This window comes from Ochlerotatus camptorhynchus, unplaced genomic scaffold, assembly GCF_037179485.1.
Source record: "Ochlerotatus camptorhynchus isolate MF236.1 unplaced genomic scaffold, CSIRO-AGI_Acam_v1.1 ptg000369l, whole genome shotgun sequence".
Taxonomy (NCBI): Eukaryota; Metazoa; Arthropoda; class Insecta; order Diptera; family Culicidae; genus Ochlerotatus; species Ochlerotatus camptorhynchus.
In genome coordinates, this window is record NW_027040857.1 from 403,481 (window position 1) to 424,845 (window position 21,365).

At 37.6% G+C, this 21,365-nt stretch overlaps 1 protein-coding gene across 2 annotated transcripts in view; it reads left to right on the plus strand.

Annotated features, from left to right (window-relative positions):
• Nucleotides 1–18,561, plus strand: part of LOC135709973 (netrin-B-like) — a 186,252-nt gene extending 167,691 nt beyond the window's left edge. The window contains exons 5-7 of one of the 2 annotated variants that reach the window (XM_065232426.1): nt 2,226–2,291; nt 17,422–17,665; nt 17,723–18,561. In XM_065232426.1, coding sequence (XP_065088498.1) covers nt 2,226–2,291; nt 17,422–17,665; nt 17,723–17,867 — 455 coding nt within the window. In that variant the 3' untranslated portion in view covers nt 17,868–18,561. The remainder of the gene's footprint in view (nt 1–2,225; nt 2,292–17,421; nt 17,666–17,722) is intronic. The other variant, XM_065232427.1, reaches the window with a different exon arrangement.
• The last annotated feature ends 2,804 nt before the right edge of the window (nt 18,562–21,365 follow it).

Genomic DNA, 21,365 nt, shown 5'->3' on the forward strand with positions numbered 1-21,365 from the left:
CCCTGCATTCGTTATGGCCGAAGTGTTGACGACGCGTATAAGTCGACTTTCACCGACCGCAAGCCATTTGTGAGTATGATATGCTTTCCAAACCGTTTGTGACAACGGAAACAACGACAACCGATGTTTACGTGCGTGAGTGTTTAAGCAAACGTCTCTTACCCATGATCCGCAAACACGACGCCACAGTACTGATTTAGCCGGATTTGGTGTCAGTTCATTAGTCCAAGGACACGGTAGCCTGGTATAAAGCCAACATAAGGCCCTGACACGTTCATCAGTCCTCTGCTATGTCAAAATTGGATCACCATGGGGCATATCGGCAGAAATACAAAATGTATTGCATCAGCCCGTTTTTCCACGTTCTGTCGATCTTTTTCGATGATGGGAGAAAATCCGTAGTGTATATCCCCATGTAAACCCCATTGCTTGAGACTATTTATCAAGAATGGTAACAAGCGTTCCGTCCGAGAGGCTATTCTTCAAAACTGGTGAAACCACTCAGAATCGATATCAGCTCAATGCAAGACGCATGGCTCAATTAGCTTTCTTGGGATCCCTCTCGGATGAGTTTTGGGATATCGTACTTACTTACTTTTACACTCCGACCATCTAATCGTTTTGTTTCATATGTTAATCTTTCGTTTTTTAAATCGTTCATTTAATACCAATAAAACGAATATTATCACTTACCTAACACAGTATGCTGAGCAAAAACTTCCACACGTCAAATGAAAGCAAAATAGTCATTTACTATATTCTTACGTAGACGTTAAAACCGTAAAGCATGGAGGTGGTAGCATCATGGTTTGGGGCTGTTTTTTCTTGGTATGGAGTAGGTCCCATTTTCCGTATTGATTCCATCATGACCAGATTTGAATACAAAGAAATCATGGAGGAGACTATGCTCCCTTATACAGAAGAGCACATGCCTCTTATATGGCATTTTCAGCAAGACAACGATCCGAAACACACTTCTAAGTATGTAAAGGAATGGTTTCGTGCAAACAAAGTGTCGGTTATTTCCGAGGTTTCATGGCCTAGTCAATCTCCTGGCATCAACCCCATCGAAAATTTATGGAACGAGCATAAATGAAAGTTATCTGGTCAAGCATTTTCAAATAAGGATCAACTATGGACCACAGTTCAAAAAGAGTGGTATGCCATACCAAAGGAAACTTGTCAGTCCTTGGTTGAGTTAATGCCAAGAAGATTGAACAAGGTTCTACTTAACAATGGAGGGCACAGCGGTTACTAAGCGTCATTTGTCTAATAAAACTTATGTGATTATTTTCAAGCTTTCTATACTATAGTTTTATGGTGTGTTCCATTTCACGGACCAGGCATATTTATATAAGATTCTTATGAGTGAGTCATTTGATGTTTTAACTTTGAGTTTTCTCGTGCAATTACTTAATTTTTATTACACTATCAAATGCTTAACTTTAAAGTCGAATAAAATTAAGTTGAATGAACATAACCTAAAATTTCGCATTTATTTTGCCTACACCTATTTTAATGACCAGCAGTGATGTATGTTACACTCACAACATTTACTGCGTACGTACTGCACAATTTATTTCTAAAAAATATCTATCAATCATCACACTAAATTACTATTATAGGTGAAATGTTATAACAAGATAGCTTATGTAACGTAATATCAACTCTAGACTGAATTTGGCTTAATTTGCACCAACTTTCCTAAGATCCGTTATATTTGAAACATAGTTGTGCCATTTTGCAAAATAAATCGATTCAAAAGATCGATTCAAAAAAATCGATTCAAAATGATTGATTAAATCGGTGAATCGATTATTTTAAAAAAAAAATCGATTCTTGCCTCAAGATCGCCCAATGCTAGTCATGACATCAGCCAAAACTCATCATACCACACATTAAATCACATATGAATGATAGAATTAAATAAAATTAGTTTTATGAAATATAAATACATAGAACTTGTTTTTTTGTTCATTTATGTCGCATTTATGATATACATTTTCATAACTGTCCCACCTACTGAAATCTATTTTTAAAAGTTTCTCGAAGCAACCTCATCCATTAAATTATAACTAACGAATTTGAAGTACACTCAGAAGAATCGATCCATGCCGATCGAACTAACAAACGCTTAAATAATCAAGAGTGAAACGTACCTACTTATGCGATTAAAAAGTTTAATAGGAGATTTTCTTTTCTATTTTTTGTATCTTTCATTCCAGAGTGCGGAAAGTGCAAAATCGGCACCAAGCGGCTAAATCTAAACAAGTTCTGCAAAAGAGATTACGGTAAGTGCAAGTGGCCATATAAACTAATAAGATACCGCCAAATTGACTCATTCTGCAAGAGCTGCTTTCTTCCCTTCTGTTTGGTTATTGCAAAGAAGTACCTTGATGACTGCAGTACAGAGAATGCTTCTATGCGCGTCATTGCACGAAACATCAACTTTTATAGATGCCATTTTCTGTGATTTCACGGATTAAGTCGTCGTTTGGAGTGTCTCCTTTCCTGAGCATGCAACTGGTGAATTGAATTTTTAAGACTACAACAGGATTTTCCACAGTAAACTGAAACTCATGAGCAAGAAAACTTCGGATGGAGGTTGACTTTCTTCTTGTCCAATGCGCTCTTATTCAATTAGGATCCATAGTTAGTGTAGACTTCCCGTCGGTGAATTTAATCTTATTAAAAGGTTAACAGCGCCGATGAGTTTCTGCTTGCATCTCTACCCGAGCATTGCTTGAGAAGGAAATATCACTACTCGCGTATTTTTATAGTTTAATGCTATTAGCGGTGTCTCGCCTCGAACAACTCTGGCAGTAAACTAATTTTTACGACCCAAGCGTAAGACTGCTAAATGTCACAACCTACATCATGATGATATTGAGATGAAGAGTCAACTTTCTTCTGGACAGACTGCAAGCACTGGAGTGAAACGATAATCAACGCAAACCATTTTATATTTCTAACTAACGCTGCTGCTCTGAGCCCTTACTAAGCGTCGATTCACACCTTATTGTCACAAAGTATTGCAAACCCTGCTCCGTAGGAACCGGGGCACAAACCGTACAAATTAGTCACAGGCCATTTTCCTAAGCGGCTTACTCGAATAAATAAACAACTTTTCATTTCTCAATCACACTAGCCCAGGACAAACCAATCAGCCCCAAAGAAGCTTATAGATCGGATCGAAGTGCAAAATTTATTGCACGCACGCAGCCTGTCCTAATCGATTTACGATCTCGTAAATGACTGTGACCAGAGTTGATGGCTGTGAGAGTATGGAACTTGATTAATGTACATAAATGCATTTGTTAATTGTCGATTTATCAATGTTGATCAATAAATATGTCCTCCAACTTGTGAACCTTGCAGCTCCTAGTTGATATTTTGCAAACTAGTTTAGCGAATTTCAATTGTGTGATCACTAAACTAAACTGAAGGCGATCAGTCCGCATCGTGCTCTCTTGCCGTGCGGATCTATTTGCTTTTTGCTGAAGGAAGTGTTACTACTACCTAAAGCTACAACAAATTTAAACAGCACTTTTCAGTACTCAACCTGTAAAAATTTTCTACCTTGTTCCAACTCTTATTCCTCTTCGATCCTTGTTTGGACCCTACCCGAGGTAATCCTTCTTGGATATCGATTTGGAAAATTCCTCTTCGATCCTTCAGATTCTTATAGTAATCTGCTTGGAAGTCGAATTGGATAAAAATTTACTGCCGCCATGGCGCCTAAACGCAAAAGAAAGGGGCAAACTCTTGACCCCCCTTCTGATGAAATTAATTTGAGTAATCAATTTGATTTGCTCACGGATGATGAGAATGATCCATCGTCCAAGAAAAATTCTAGTAAACTTTCCCGGCTTAATGCCAAGAAGGAAAAGATTCCCCCTATTGTGATAACCACTACCGATTTCCATGCTCTTCGCATGGAACTTTTGAATTTCGTGAAAGTTAAGTTTTCACTACAAATTGGACGTCGGGGTGAATGCCGTGTATTGGCTGAAACCTTGGACGGATTTAAATGTCTTCTCAAGTATCTTACTGAGAAGAAGCACAAATTTTTTACTTACGACACCAAAACTGAACGTGTGTTCAAGGTTGTCATGAAAGGACTGCCCAGTGGTGAATCCCTGGATCAGATCAAAGATGAACTGGCAAAATTACTTGGAGTTGTGCCACTCCAAGTAATCAAAATGAAAATGAAATCCCGTCCTGGCGATTCGCGCAACGGGATTTCTAATGATTTTTATTTAGTTCACTTCAAGTCTAGTGAACTAAACAACCTTAAGGCCTTAGAAAAAGCTAGCCTTATGCTCCATGTCCGAGTGAAGTGGGAACACTTCAGGAAGACTGGAGGAAATTTCCAAAACCTCACCCAGTGCCGTAAGTGCCAGGGATGGGGTCACGGAACTAAAAATTGCTACATGCCAGCTAAATGCATGAATTGTGGTGATTCCTCTCACGCAAAGGACGACTGTCCTGTGAAGGAAGATCCTAAGAAATTTAAATGTTCAAATTGTGGTGAAAACCACAAATCCAATTTTTGGGAATGTAAGACTCGCAAAGCGATCCTACAATCTCGTTCTAACCGTCAGGTAGGAAACGCTCCACGTTTCCGACCAGGTACAAATTCCTCTGCTGTTAACAACGGTCAGCGAGGAACAAATTCTACATTCGTACCCGTAGGTACAAATATCTCCCCTGCTTCAAATGTTTCATCTGTACCTACTCCCCTCGCTGCTAACAATGTTCAGCGAGTTAATGGAGCTACCTATGCTGCTATTGCAGCGGGTAGAAATCAAAATACTAACCAACGTTCTAACGGAAATTTTGACAATTTTGACTTAGGAAGCATTACTGCCCCCAAAATGGAATTTTTACAGAATTCATTAATTGACATGATTTCTGATATGCTTAAATCTAACTCCATGTTTGATGCTATTCAAACTGGAGTAAAATTTGCAAATAATATTGTCATGACTTTAAAATTCAGTAATGGATTTTAAAGCATTAAATATTGTAAATTGGAATGCTCGATCTCTTAAAGATAATGAAGACGAGCTATTTAACTTTTTAAGAGTTCATAACGTGCATATTGCCGTTATAACTGAAACGTTCCTTAAACCTGCCCATAAGGTTAAGAAGGACGCAAACTACTTGATTTATAGAAATGATCGTCTTGATGGACCCTGTGGTGGCGTTGCCATCATTATTCATAGACGAATCAAACATAAAATTCTTTCTTCATTTGAAACCAAAGTTTTTGAAACTTTGGGAGTTTCTGTTGAAACAAAATTTGGACAACTTACGTTTATAGCTGCCTATTTGCCATTCCAATGCGTGGGCCAGCAAAAGAATTTTCTCAAGGGTGACCTCCAGAAACTTACCCGTCATAGGTCTAAATTCTTCATTATTGGTGATTTTAATGCAAAACACCGCTCATGGAATAATGCTCAAAGCAATTCCAATGGTAATATTCTGTTTGATGATTGTTCTGCAGGTTATTACACTATTCAATATCCAAACAGCCCAACATGCTTTTCTTCTGCAAGAAATCCCTCCACTATTGATTTGGTCTTAACTGATTCATGTCAACTTTGCAGCCAATTGGTTACCCATGCTGACTTCGGTTCTGATCACCTTCCAGTAACTTTTGAAATATCCCAAGAAATAATTTCTAATCCCAACAGCTCTACTTTCAATTACCATAGAGCTGATTGGGAGCAGTATCGAACATTTATGGAATATAACTTCGATCCAAACATTCCTTTGCAAACCAAAGATGAAATAAATTATGCTCTTGAATCTCTGACTACTTCTATAGTTGAAGCAAGAGCTGCCTCAATACCAAAATGCGAGGTTAAATTCGATTCAATTATAATAGACGATGATCTTCAGCTCTTGATCCGTCTTAAAAATGTCCGTAGGAGACAATATCAAAGAACACGCGATCCTGCCATGAAAGTTATCTGGCGGGATTTGCAAAAACAAATTAAAAAGCGATTCTCTGCCCTGAGGAACAAAACTTTTGAAAATAATATTTCTAAATTAGACCCGAGTTCCAAACCCTTTTGGAAACTCACAAAAATTTTGAAAAAACCTCAAAAGCCTATTCCAGCGCTTAAAGAAGGTGGTAAAATTTTGATCACAAATTTGGAAAAAGCTCAGAAACTTGCTAAGCAATTCGAGAGTTCCCATAATTTCAGTTTGGGTCTTACTAGTCCTATTGAGAATCAGGTTGCTCGGGATTTTCTGAATATTTTCTCTCGGGAAAATATTTTTGATGATTCCTGGGGGACTGATTTGGACGAAGTAAGGTCTATAACTAAAAATTTTCAAAATATGAAAGCTCCAGGTGATGATGGAATTTTCTATATCCTCATCAAAAAACTCCCAGAGAGTACCTTGTCTTTCTTGGTAAAATTATTTAACAGATGTTTCCATTTGGCATACTTTCCTGATAAATGGAAAAATGCAAAAGTTGTTCCAATTTTGAAGCCGGATAAAAATCCAGCTGAAGCTTCTAGCTACCGCCCAATAAGTTTGCTTTCTTCAATAAGTAAACTTTTTGAAAAGATAATTTTGAATAGAATGATGCTTCACATCAATACGAACTCAATTTTTGCAGATGAGCAGTTTGGATTTCGCCATGGGCATTCAACTACTCATCAACTCTTAAGAGTTAACAATTTAATTCGTTCAAACAAATCTGAAGGCCACTCAACTGGAGTTGCTCTTCTAGACATAGAAAAAGCATTCGACAGTGTTTGGCATGAAGGTTTGATTGCTAAATTGAAAAAGTTTAATTTTCCACTTTATATTATGAAATTAGTTCAAAATTATTTAACTGACAGAACTCTTCAAGTAAATTATCAAAATTCCAAATCTAATCGACTACCTGTTAGGGCAGGAGTTCCTCAGGGTAGCATTCTTGGGCCTATATTGTATAACATTTTCACTTCGGACCTCCCTGATTTGCCTCAGGGTTGCCACAAATCTTTGTTCGCTGATGACACAGGCATTTCCGCTAAAGGAAGAAGTCTTCGTGTTATTTGCAGCAGACTGCAGAAAAGTTTAGATATTTTCTCTTCTTATTTACAAAAATGGAAGATTTCTCCCAACGCTTCCAAAACTCAACTTATAATATTTCCACATAAGCCTAGAGCTTCGTTTTTGAAACCTAGTAATAGTCACATAGTCACTATGAACGGAGCTCCAATTTCCTGGTCAAACCAAGTGAAATATCTTGGATTAATACTTGACCAAAAATTAACTTTTAAAGATCACATTGAGGGCATTCAAGCCAAATGTAACAAATATATAAAATGTTTGTATCCTCTTATAAACAGGAAATCCAAACTTTGCCTGACGAATAAACTTCTAATATTTAAACAAGTTTTTAGACCGGCCATGCTTTACGCTGTGCCAATATGGTCTAGTTGCTGCACTACCAGGAAAAAAGCACTTCAAAGGATTCAGAACAAAATTCTGAAAATGATTTTGAAGTTGCCTCCCTGGTACAGTACTACCGAAGTACATAGAATTTCGAATGTTGAGACTTTAGCACAAATGTCCAACAAAATAATTAATAATTTCAGGCAAAAATCGTTGCAATCCTCAATTGCAACGATTAATTCCCTTTATACTTAGATAAGATTTAGTTTTAGTTTTTAGTTTTAAGATATCAATTGTTATACTGACATGCAGGTTAAAAAACCTGTTTAAAATACTGAATTGCCAAGACATGAACAATGTAAAAACACTTAGATATATATCAAAACAATTAAGGCTGGTACGTTACTGCAGTAACTGGAGCACCTAGGTTAAAATGAAATGTAATTTATTTTGAATTTGGAACAAATAAAGAGTTAAAAAAAAAAAAAAAAAAAAAAAAAAAAAAAAAAAAAACTGAAGGCGATTTTACTGCATTTTAAAAACTGCAACATTCCATAGTCGTACTTTGACTTAAAATAAAAAGACAGCAGAAACTTTTAAAATACCTAGTTAAAAAGATACTTTCACAGCAGTTTTATGATGAAAGTTTACTTTTACTGTTTCTTTTTGCCTCCGATAAATACTAAATTGATTTGCTTCTCAAATACAAAATCTTCACATCATAATATGTATGTTTCCGTACTTTCTTTTCTGTAAGATTCTGTACAGCACAAAGCAAAAGTATGTTCCCGTACGTTCTGCAGCATATGATTTTCTCACAGCAACTTACAATAACTTACAGAAAAAGCAACAACAAAACACAAGTACGAGAATAATTACTGACATATTTAAAAAACGGATGCTGGGACATTAGATCAAAACAGTCATCAACATATGACATTCCGGATTTCTGGATACAAAATAAAACGCAGTAACTTTTTTTACTAGCGACATCTGTTGTAAAAATCAACCATGTTGGTCATTCATTCGTATTGCACACGCAAAAATGTCTGAATATTTCCACAGCGAGCAAGAATAGCAAATAAGCCTTATAAATTATAAGAATTTATCTACAATGTCTACATCTTAAACTCTTCAAGCACAACACCGAAAATTAAGTAACCTTTTTTACAAAATTATAAACCTAGCATTTGTTAAATTTGTATTCTCTGGTCAATATGCTGTTGAACGGTGGGCTAGATGTACAATCTAGCTGGACAAAATTAATAACTCCTCGGGGTAACGTCGTAGCAATTTTATATCTTCTGCAAAGTTACTCAGCTATACAAAGCCTACTTTGTGAATGAAACCTTTCAGTTCAGTGGATTCATGTTAAAGCAATTCTGTTTGGAATCTTTTGGGCTAAGCATTTTAACGACTTTGTTTCATGGTCAAAGTTGTCTCTGAGATACGTCGAAATAATTTGCTGAAGACGTCACATCCATCAGAGCAATTTAATGTAAAGTTAGTTGCATAGTTGCTTTTGCACAAACGGTTTAATTTTATTTTTCCGCCATAACTTATTTTTTAAATATTTTTCTTTTTTCTGAAAACATTTATAGAAAATTGTTATTGTTAATATTTCGGCAACGTTTTTCTACTTTAAATTTTAAACCAATCAATAGCGGAAGTTTGCACAAAGTTAATTGATTGTAATCAAAAGTAACATTTAGTATTTTCTCTAAATCTTGTAGAAAATTCACAACGATATCAGCTGGAACTTTTATTCTGTGGCTATTTAATGTAAATTTATTTATTTTTTCACGTTAATTCTACACTTTCTTCAAACTAAGTGGTCAAACCCTGTTTATTCCATAGCTAAAGTTCTGTGTTTTATGCATATTAGGGAGGTTCACAGTATCGATTTTGCTTCACCAGGCTCAATTGATTCTAAATCACTCTCCCAAAATTTTAGAATTTTATTTGGATGCGTACTCATACTGCACTGATCCTTTGAAGTTTATATGGGAAAAGTGAACTTTATGTTCTCAACGTCCTAGCACTTCGCCATAATATTTTACGGAAATGCTTGCTATATGCGCATACGTAATATTTTCTCAGCTACAACTTTGCTCAAGACCACTTTTTGAATAGACTTCAAGGTAATTCGTTATTAATTGATTTCGAAGCCGATAACTTTCTGTTATTTTTTTTATTATAGTCACTTTAACACTCGTGACTTGTCTGGGGTGAGATTTGAACTCGTGACTTTAGCGTGAGAGGTATGGATGTTAACAACTACGCCGGGGTCACTCCCTTTCTGATATGATTAATCGACTGCTTTCAAGGCAACACTGAACACTGCGACATAGAAACTTGATTTTTTTTTCCTATTCTTCACGCCAAGTACATCAATGTTGCCTACTGAGCAGAAGAATACCATCTTGCTAATTCATTAATAACTATTTATTCTGACGTTCAATCCAAATGTGGTCTTCAGCAGCTGAAATAAAAAAATTCACATTATTACAGATAGCAAACTTTTCCGCAGATCATTACAGCAAAGAGCTAGAACTTTGAGAACGATGATTTCGCATCCAAATGAGCTCAAATTTTGGGAGAGTTAATAGAACCTGATTTGAAATCGATTGAGCTTGGTGGAGCAACATCGATATTTTGAACCACTCTATTGCATATACATCGTCAAATAGCCTAGTGTTTGGACATCGATAGGGCTGTTTCAGCATATTGACGGTATATGAGCAGCCATTCTATATTTTCATCGCCTCATCTTCCGTATAAAATGCCCACCTTAAGTCTGATATTGACATTTGTTAAGCATCTCCATCTTTGTAATACACTTTCGATTTCTAAATAACTCGGAAACAGTAAGCTGTGCAATTTTGACAACGTCAAAAGAGTTGTCCCGTAACGTGGGTAGATCACCTTTTCGTGGTACGTTACGGGATGTAAGATCTACCACCGATTCCTAGTCTTGACTACTTCAAACTAGGGGAACAGGATTTTTCAGTAATCAAAGGAACACATCTTAGTCCTTGTTACTTTTTATGCCTTGTTGATAGTGATAAGTCCTCGGGTTGCCTGGACCGAGGATGATCTTGAAACAAGGAAAAAATGAGTTAGTTAGTCTTCATCTATGTGATTCCTAATCTTCTATTCGTTGTTCCCTACTTTGAAGTGGTTAAGACTAGGGTTCTGATGCATGGTCACTATCGGTGTCGTTCCTTAATTTTGTTGCTAAGGAATCCAATTTTGACTGACAAAGGGGCGCGCCTTTGGAGGGTGTTCCAACACTCCGAAGGGTATAAATAGCGGAACCTATCAATTAGAATCGATTCCATGCGATGAAGGCAAGAATAACAACTGTATCAAAACCGAATACTTCATCATTTTTCAATAGTGATGAAGTAATACGACATGCACTAAACTAAGGACACGGGATATACTACAATAGATCAAATTACTGGTCGCAGTAGTTTTATGTCCCGAACAGAGAAAATAAGAGTTGTTTAGTTTTGAAAGACAAACAACTTTTGAGAGAAAAGTTTGCACCATGTATGTGGATGAGTTTTGAACTATATGTTTATGTCAATAGATGGTCCTTATTAAAATGAGGAACTTAGCAGAAGACAGCAAACCAAGGAAATGCTTCGTTTCAGAGTTATTTATTTCGTTCCGCCAGATTGCAACCCAGACCAACTGGGGCAGATTATTACGTAGCAAAAGTTCTGCATGCAATTAATCTGGGTAAATACATTTACATCAGAAAAAGCTATTACTTCACATGGTTATCAATGAAAATATTTAAAAAGAATCAAAAAAATATTTTTCACTATTTTTAATATTCTCCTAATAACTTGAAAACAGTAGGCTCAGGAATTCAAAATTCTTCAGCAGAGAAGTTTATTTTGTAAAGATGAACAATTAATTTTACTGCAATGTATAAACATGCATGAATAATATATATACACGCATTTTTAAATGCTCTGTTTATGTGCATGCTTTTTAATAGAAAATAAACTAGTTTATGGATTTCATTAATGTATTTCTATTATGGAATCGAATTACATCACATGTATTTTTAATGTTTTTATTTTTGCTGTGTACCCGCATAAATAATAACCATAAGAAACGCCTAATCACCAATTCGGGTTATCATTCCAGCTTTACGTGGTATAGTCGTACCATATATGATTTCGTTAGTGTATGGTACCTGTTTATTAGGGTATGCATTTAGATTCACATCCGATGTCCTTGCAAAATGCTTCATAAGCCCCACCAATTGGGGCAGTTTGTTACGTAGCAAAATTTGCATTGATCTGTCTATATTTAGAGCCCTCGCTAGAGTGTACATTTCGGATTAAAATGTGAACCGAGAAGTGAATTGCTGGTCTGGTTCCTCTGGTATATTCAATTAGAAGATGAACAACTTCAATGACAGTTGTCCAACAGTGCTCCCTTTTAATTAATGAACAATCCAATGCCTACAAGATAGTGCCGATGGTGTGCCCAAGCTATGCCGAATCTGCTTTAGGCACACTGTGCTGAGTGACTTACCCCTTGTTACTTCCTCACAGAGTTGCGACCTATCACAATCACCATCATCAAACAGTTGATGGTAGTAACGCTTTGTACATTCCTATCAATGTGCTCGTCGAAGCTCTCTCCATGACCATCCATCAAGTTGACGAAAGAAGTAAAAAGCAACTCACGACACTCATCTGTGCTCGTTTTGAAGCAGTTGCTGCTTTGCTTGCTTATGTGAGTGTGTTGGTGAGTGAGCCCAACAGCTTCAGTTTAATGTTGCCTGCTTTGTTTGTAACTCACACACTCGCGTCTGCCGAGACGAGTTTGGAATGCGTAGGCATTGTTTTCATTTTCTTCTGTCGTTTCGCTTAATCTCATGATCGTACTGCAGAAGTCTTCACTGTTTTCGTTGTGCTTTTCATTATCAGCAGCGAGTGTAACGTTTTGCTTGTGAGCAGCGACCATTACTGGTGATTGTTGTTTGCCATGGCTCTAACTCTCACTGCGTGACAAAACGATCTGTCAGCGATAGTCGGTTGATGCGAAGACGAGTGTCACGTGAGTGTCATGAAATTTTGCATCACTGCTTCTTCATTTGCAGCGAATCCAAGCATATAAAGTAACCAACGATACATACAAAACGCTTGCTACGACTGCCACGGCAAACTCTCTCTGCAACACAGCTTGATCGGAGTGGTAGAAGGATAATGATATATTTCTTGCTTGCTTTGTTGCAATATGCAATGAAATTTTCGTGATTTTCCCATATAATTTTTTTTTCAATAACATTATATATTATTGTTATTTTACTGTTGGTTGGCGAATTTATTGATTAAAAAAAATAACAGTGTACTTTAGAGTGTATGTGTTGGCTTGACAGATCTTTTTTATGGACTTTAAAAATAAATCGAAAAAATAAAACATTGCCCCGGGAAGGGAAGGGGGTGGTATATGTCTGTTACGGGTGGTCCTTTTTTTTTTACTGGTTATGGATCGAGATTCGATCTGGAACTTGTGAGAAATACAGGCCAACTCCCCTGCGCTCGATATCCCTAGGTCACGTCTCCTTGGTGGTTGAGCGTCGTTGATAAGTTAATGCATTCGACTGGAGAGAATCGCCCATGAAATATGCCTCCACCTGAGAGTTCCTTCCTGACATCTTCAAGCAGTGCTGCAAAATCTCGACAGTACACGGTGATATTGACAATTCTGCTTTGGTCACTCATTTTAGCTAACAGTCATAGTCAAGGCAAACCATGTCAATTGTCAATGACAATGGTGTCAGTGACGAACATGTGCAGATTTGTTTATTAGCTAAATTTGTAGCAAAATTAAATGACTTGAGCAAAACAATTACATGGATCCATTATAGTGAACAAGTATCTACGCCCTGAGCTACTTGGATAACAATAATGTGACACAGAATGTACTAAATTACACTTTTTGTTACCAGGTGAATCTTTGTCATTGACGAAAAAATGAATGAGATTTTGACAAAGGTTTTTTTGAGGATCAAGTCTGTCAGTGACTATGTGACGAACAATTTTGTCAATATCGCGCGAAAGTCTGTCAATGACAATGACAAATCTCAGCACTGTCTTCAAGTGGTGGAATTTTTTATTATTATTGTATGATTATTGACTGCACGGAAAAGGTCTCCATTAAGCTTTAGAGAGGGTCTAGGATAAGATATGAGCGGACGCGGACTGCCTGGTTTTGAGCCAAACGAACTATCAAAGCCAGAGCCATACGAGCAGCGCCTATCTTAATTACATTGGCAGTGTTGCTGACCCTCTCATAGTCTGCATGCTTCAATCAGATATATTTTTATTGTTCGTGAAGTAACCCACAATGAAAATACACCACAACAATTTTTATTGTAATAGAGTTGTTCATTATTGTTCATGATCGAATCATGTTAACAATAAAATAAATGAAAAATACGATAAAAATCATTGTAACAACATTTTATTACGTACATTCATTGTACAGCTAGGTAGCAGTTTTGCCGTTTTCGGAAGAGTACAACATTATAACAATCATTTTTATTGTCGACAATAAATATTAATGTTAGAGCATTGTTTCCACTGAAAATTTCACTGTAATTTTTTTTTTCGGGTACCCTACCTGTTTTTGTCGCAGTAACGTAAAATCCGGATTTTTATTTTTTTAGCCAAATTCAGCACAGGCTAGTAATGCAATTACATCAATCGAGCATTTTAAAATTAAGTTTCCTATCACTCGAACATTACCATGGAACAATATTATGAGATTTGTTTGTCTAGAACATCGAGAAAGTAGGGTTTTATTAATGCAAGCCTTAAAAAATATTAAATGTATTGTCATATTTTCTTTGATAGTTGATTAACTATCGGCTAACGCGACTGAGACGAACTAGAAAAAAAATTACAATACTTGAATGCAGTATGCAGATTTTCCTGATCAGTGATGGATTTTAAAAATTCCCGACATTTTAAAGGTTTTGCATGGTGATAATGAGACCCCGAAATTGTTCAAGGTTTTCTGGTAGAGCCACCCTGAGCAATAGTAGTAGTCATGTTTGGCATGCTCTTTTGTTAATAGTTTTTCACTCAGTGGCTGAAACTTAGAGTAGTCAAATCACAACATTTAAATTCATACCAATTAGATTATTCATTCCGAAATGAGCAGCGATTTTTTTTATTAGGGTAGAGAACTACTTCGGCCTAAGCACCCTTTTTGAGCCTATCAAGCATAACACATCAAATAAATCCATGATGTCGGTGTTGACATGTAAATTATGCATTTGGTACGATGCTTTAGTTCAAATGTTACCGAACGAAATCAATAAGCACGCGTTTGCACCCAATATTCTCAAAAACAAATGATGCGCTCCGACAGAATCAAACTTTATCTTCATCCGATAGGCCGGAAGTGAATTCATTGGCGTTTCAATGCGTTTTGCGAGTTGCGAGTTTAGAATCCGTAGGCCGAGTTTGGTGTCAAGAAGCAGTGTTAGACTTTTAAAAATAGCTCAACAATTTGTTTATCATTTACGAAAAGGGAAGCCATCAGTAGTAATAACATTCCGTTTGGTGCTAAACTACGCTACATTAAGAAAGCCTAAGTGCGGGTTGTGCTTAATGGACCGGAAATGGGGTAGTTAACCTTAACAAATGAGAACAGCTTATCGCCAAAATACAAATAATCTACTGTGGTTTACGTACCTATAGGAACCTTAAACTATTTTCTATTCATTGCTTCAAGAAAAACCATGTTTCGTCTAGTGAGTGCAGAGTTATCAAATGAGCAATTTATGCGAAAAATTGAGCATGCCAACCCTGGTAGTAGTTTATGTTGCGTTTTCTTTGAATGTTTGATCTTTGTGACGAAATTCTAATTTTTCCCACGATTTCGTGGGTGAATGCAAAAAAGAGTGAGGTTGCGATCTTTCTTCTTTCTTTTTTCTATTTTGTATTAAATTTAACGTCGGTCTCTGTTCCGCAATCTAGTGCCAATCACCGACGGACATCGATTGCCGTTCATTGACGGCAATCGAATGGGCAGGAAGGCAGCTTCCACTCCTGCGTAGGATATCGCACCCATTCAACACACATGAGCCGGGACCAACGGCTTTACTTCCCTTCCGAAGGAAGACGTGACGAGAGATTTGTATGCCTCAGAAAAATCCCACCGACCTCGGCTGGGATTGAACCCTGACCCATTGGGTGAGAAAGCAGTCACGTTTACCACCACACCACCGGCGCCGGCAGGTTGAGTTCTTTAACTGCACCTTTTTAACTGGGGCACCCATCAGCTATACATCAAAATTATACGTCACATTTAGTTTGACATTTCGTTGTCATGATTGGTGAGGGGCATTCGATTGGAATATTAAGTGTCAATAAAAATAAATTCGTGGAATTCGCTAACTGGCCAGATTATGAACAAGCACTGTATTTAACGCCCGATTTTCGATTGTTGCGATCACATGGATAACTTTTCCGCGTTTTGGTTCAGTTAAATGGGACCCACGCTGGTTGTGAAGGTGATCACGCCGTGGTGCACCTTTATTCGCTGACTTGCTCCTGCTTGATGCAGCACCAAGTGCCACGCCGTCCAAAGCGGTAATGAGTAAAGGCATGACAGCAGCGCTGTTTTATATCTTTTGAGGTACAAGCAGAACGATGTGCAACCGAGTGGTACTCGATTATGACGACTGGGTTTGGGAAAAATGTTTATTTCATGAAAACAGATTAAATTATCATTTGTATATTTTTCAAATGTTTTTCTATGGAAAATTGAAAACATTTTTTTTTTCAGCATGTTCGTAATGTAATATCCTATCGATTGACGTATTTGGATTATATTTTCATCTATAAATGGCAAAGTTACAAGCGTTCAAAACCTAAAACTATTCCACCACACATATTTTTTGATTTGCACCCCAGTATAGTCGACAAAGACGTAGTTCACACTAGAGATAGAGTAGGGGAGAACAGTCCATAACGCACTCCTGAGGTGAAATAACCCCGCGTTGCTTTCCCATTACTAATCATGAGATTTTATGTGCTAGTACTGACCTAGCAATGTTGTTTGTTAAATTCATGAATTGACAATCGGAAAGCTATAAAAAAAAACAACTTGGGGCCATTTGATCCCGGGTTTGTTTTAGACTATCCTACCCTATGCCTGTACTATTGCACAAAATCTGCTTCCCAATATTTCTATCCGGGTTCATTTCAATCCCATTTCTCACCACAACGATGCTAAATCCTTTTGTTGTGCCATGTTTCCTTGGGATAAAATATTACAACTTGAATTTCCATCTCCTTCGATCGTAGACCCTATATATTTTCGTTACAAAATAAAATAACGGATCGTTGAAAGATGGACAAGCGAGACGCGTGCTGCAAATATACATTTTATTAATTTTTTCTTCTCATCTGTAAATATCGATTCTGACATAAAAAAAAGCTTCTAGGCAATATGTTCAAGTCCCATTCCTCAGCAAGCCGCAAACGGAAGCTCCGTTTCGGTGGGACTGGCCTTTCTAGTTTTCAAAACTGAAATTAATTTTTGATGTAGCCCTGCGGGCTTTCGATACCAACGCAGGACCCGGTAGGAAAATCCAGAGAGGATAGCAAAAAAGTATAAATACAGGAATGTCTGGAAAATACACGGGTGCAGTTCTCTCTCCCTCCCGTCAGGATCAATGGTCAGGAAATGAACGCTCAGGGATATGCTTGTTGTTTACACAAGATGAGGGAAAGCCGCTGTTTAGCCAGTCAACTGCAGCATGTGAAATGAAAAATGAACTTTTTTCCTGCTACCAGAGCGATGTAGCTTCCACTGATAGGGCGGAAAATTTTAGATTTCTAAATTTCAGTTTAATGCTAGCTTCGAAATTGTAGCACATTCGCACCAAAAATTTAACATCAGTATCATAACAATTTACTGGAAATAACACTTTAAAGCAACGTCTCATCAAAAATATTTCGAAAATTTCAGTAATAATGGCCAAAGTAACAGCAAAGGACACGAAAAGCGACAACGGAAACCTGAAAAGCAACACAAACCACAACCCGAACAGCAACGACGTGGTCAAGTTCACACTAAGCGTCCAAAAGGTGTTCAAAAGAAGCCCCAGTCCAAGCAGCCCTCTGGCGTTGTCGCTGAGAAGGTCAACCCACGTAACGCTCGTCGTGGACGTGAAAAATCTCGAATGCCGCTGCCCAAGAATCAAAGTGAATAAGTGAGTATCGCTAGAGAGGATAAATGTCCACAAATATCTCATTTGATTCATTTTTAGATCCTATCTGATCCTCGGTCGGGACACGGAGGGACCACCGGGAGCGCTCGGCATCGGGCCGCGATCTATCGTCATCGAATGGCGTGACGAATGGCATCGGCGGTTAAGGAAATTTCAACGACAAGCGGCACGTACGTGTCACTGATCAGTCTCGCCCAGGCTCTCTCGCATAGTACCAAACAACGAACCACGACGGCGAGATTTTTAACAATAGTCGATTAAGATATATATTTATTGGTTAACGTAATAAAATATCGCTAAATTATGTAAGATCTGCTCGATCCTTCCGATTGAAAATTATATTTCAAAGAGCCGCTACCGTACCGTTTGGTTGCTGCAGTCTAACGCACAAATGCTAATGATTCCCGATTTGTTCGTACAGATTTTATGTGAAAAATTAATGCATCAATTCAGTTTTCCCACGTGTATTTATGCACAACAACACACTCCTTGCACCGATGCAGCATTCTGACGGAAGATCTATAGCGACCATGACGTTGTAAATCTTGAAATACATTTGCTTGTATTTATAGCATTGCCATTGCCAATCGTTACTTTTACCACTAGGACGTAAGTTAGTACCCTATTATTGAATATTTATGTAATTTGTTGATCGTTGAAGTTTCCTTAGATCGTAGATGCCGTGTTCTAGAGCTCTCCTATTCCTTGATAGTCGTCAAGTGTCGCCATATCAATACAAAATCAGTATTTTTTACCAGTTAAGCAGTTTGTGTGATCATTAAAATACTTAAAAATTCAACTAAAACTCACTCATTTATAGCTGTAAGATATCCGGTAAGAAGAATGTGGAGAAAATAAATGAACAATTTTGACGAGAATGTGATCCAATCAATCATGATGACAGTTAGCCTTAGAATGATTCTAATGCCGCGGATACACTTGTATGACAAACCATGAGCATGAACCTTGATTGTATAACAAAACTCATGGCCACACTTGTATAGTGGTTGTATTGTGCTCATAATTATTAAACAAATAATGCTCATGCCCATAGTCTGTCGAGTGACAGATGTGTATCCGCGGCACCAGGTGTTGTAAATAAGTAGCAACAAATGGAAAAATAGATAAATTTGTTTTGTATTCAGGTGGATTCTGGAGATGTAAATGAGTAGAAATTGATGCAAGCTGTCTTTGCTTATCGCTGCCACAAAAATACCCTGCCCCTAACTGCCTCCGAGTACGCTAGAGGCATGTTTTTAGCTCAATTCTATAATATTTTAATTACATTTATATTTAATTGCACCCAGGCATGGAAAATCATTTGCATTAATTTCATACATTCATTTACATTCATTTGCCTCTAACTTTTTTCTTCAACAGCATTCCGTAAAATGATGTATAGAGCTTTTGTAGGTTTTGTTATTAGCTTTTGTTAACAAGTCAAATCCGTTTATCTTATGCATGACGAACCAGAGCGAACAGAAGCCACTACTGTTTTTCAGTGAATGTATTTTACATTCACTGAAAAACAGTAACAAGTTCTGCCCGCTCTAATTCGTAACACATAAGAGATACAGATTTGAGTTATGAGCAAAAGTTGTAGCTAATAACAAAACCTACAAAAGCTCTATACATCATTTTGCAGAATGCTGTTGATGAAAAAAGTTAGAGGCAAATGAATGTAAATGAATGTATGAAATGAATGCAAATGATTTTCCATGCCTGATTGCACCACAACTATATACTTTTAAACTTTATGTATTACATAATATTCAAGTTTGTTTAAAGAATATATTTATACATACTTCTGTGCCAACAATGTAGCCCCATTGGTCATAACAGAACAAAGTTGCAACATGTCAAAGTTTGCTAGTTTGTTCGAAAATCGTGCTATTTTATTGGCAGCAGTTTCAAGGTTATTTAATGTACGGGTTAACACATTTAATTTCTTCGTGGATAGCTCCTAAACCACAGCACACTGGAAATAGACAAACCGTATCCATAGCCCTTTGCTGCAATTATACTGATACAAAATAAATATAAAAATGTCAGAGGTTAACTGAGAAACGTCGTTTTGTACATTGAAGGTAATGCACTAAATAATCAGGTTAAATTTTAATGAAAGGGTAAGAAGAAGTTTTGGACGCCATAATTGTACAAAACTTTATATGAAATAACATAACTAAGTACACGAAATTTTGTTACACCTCAGTCTGTGGACTAGGAGTACTACAGACCAAGCGAGCGTAAGCAGAGAAGATTACGTTTGTGTATAGATTACGTCAACCTGCACTTTATCTTCCATAGCCGAAAAACAGGTAGTAGTTAGATCCAGCAAGTTAGTAGCAACAGACCTACCGGGAATAAATCCATGTTGATCTGACGAAATGAGGTTTTCTGTAGGGCGTAGAATTTGATCACTGACGATAATCTCGAGAAGCTCGAGAAACTACTGCGCATGCGCAGCGACGGAACATAGCAGGAGGGATTACGTCCGGGCCAGGAGCAAATGAATTCTTCAACTTTTTTGAATCACCGATGATCATTGCAGATGAAATTTCAAACGTGTCTAAATCAACTGCATCCAGCGCGACATTTGACGCAGAAAGTTCGGCCTCGACGTCGGACAATGACAATGGTTCGAAGATGGATGCGAAATGCAGCCCGAAGAAGTTGCATGCTTCTTCTTCACTATTGGACTCTTTGCCATCATAGATCACATTAGGCAGAACGATCAGTTTATATGAAAATGCAAAAAAAAAACATAATAAAGGGCGAACACGAAATTATTGCGACACCGAAAATGTCATGCCAATTTTCTTATAATGTTTAGAATCAAACCAAAATTTTAGGGTAGTTTTATACATATATTTACTTCAAAGATCAAAAGAAAAGTTAATCGATGGAGCCTTGAGTGTAAAATTGAACGCATTTTCGCTTGATGCCCTCCATCAAAGTCTTTACAGTGTCATCCGGTACCAGTTTCTCAGTTTTTTTTTCCATTTTCTTTACATGTCCTTCTCGTCTTTGACTGTCTTCTTGCTCTTCCGAAGTTCCCGCTTCATTATTGCCCAGTACTGCTCCACCGGGCGCAGCTCCGGACAGTTTGGTGGATTCATGTCCTTTGGAACAAAATGGACAGAATTGGCCTCATACCACTCCAGGATACTTTTAGAATAGTGGCATGATGCCAAATCTGGCCAAAATAGCGGAGCTTCGTCGTGCTGCTGCAAGAACGGCAAAAGGCGCTTCTCGAGGCACTCAGATTTGTAGATCTCGCCATTTACTGTGCCCTTTGTCACGAAAGGCTCACTCTTCAGTCCGCAAGAGCAGATGGCCTGCCAAATGAGATATTTGGAGGCGAACTTCGACATTTTCTTCTTCTTAAATTTGTCGTCCACATCGAACTTGCTCTTGCCGGTGAAAAACTCCAACCCCGGAATTTGCTTAAAATCGGCTTTTATATACGTTTCGTCGTCCATCACACAGCAGCCATATTTTGTCAGCATCTTCTCGTAGAGCTTCCGTGCCCGAGTTTTAGCCGTCGATTGTTGCCGCTCATCGCGGTTTGGGAAGTTCTGTACCTTGTATGTATGTAGTCCAGCTCTCTTCTTTGCATTCTGGACGTAGCTCTGCGACATGCCGATCTTTTTAGCCAAATCACGGCTTGAGACGTTGGGAT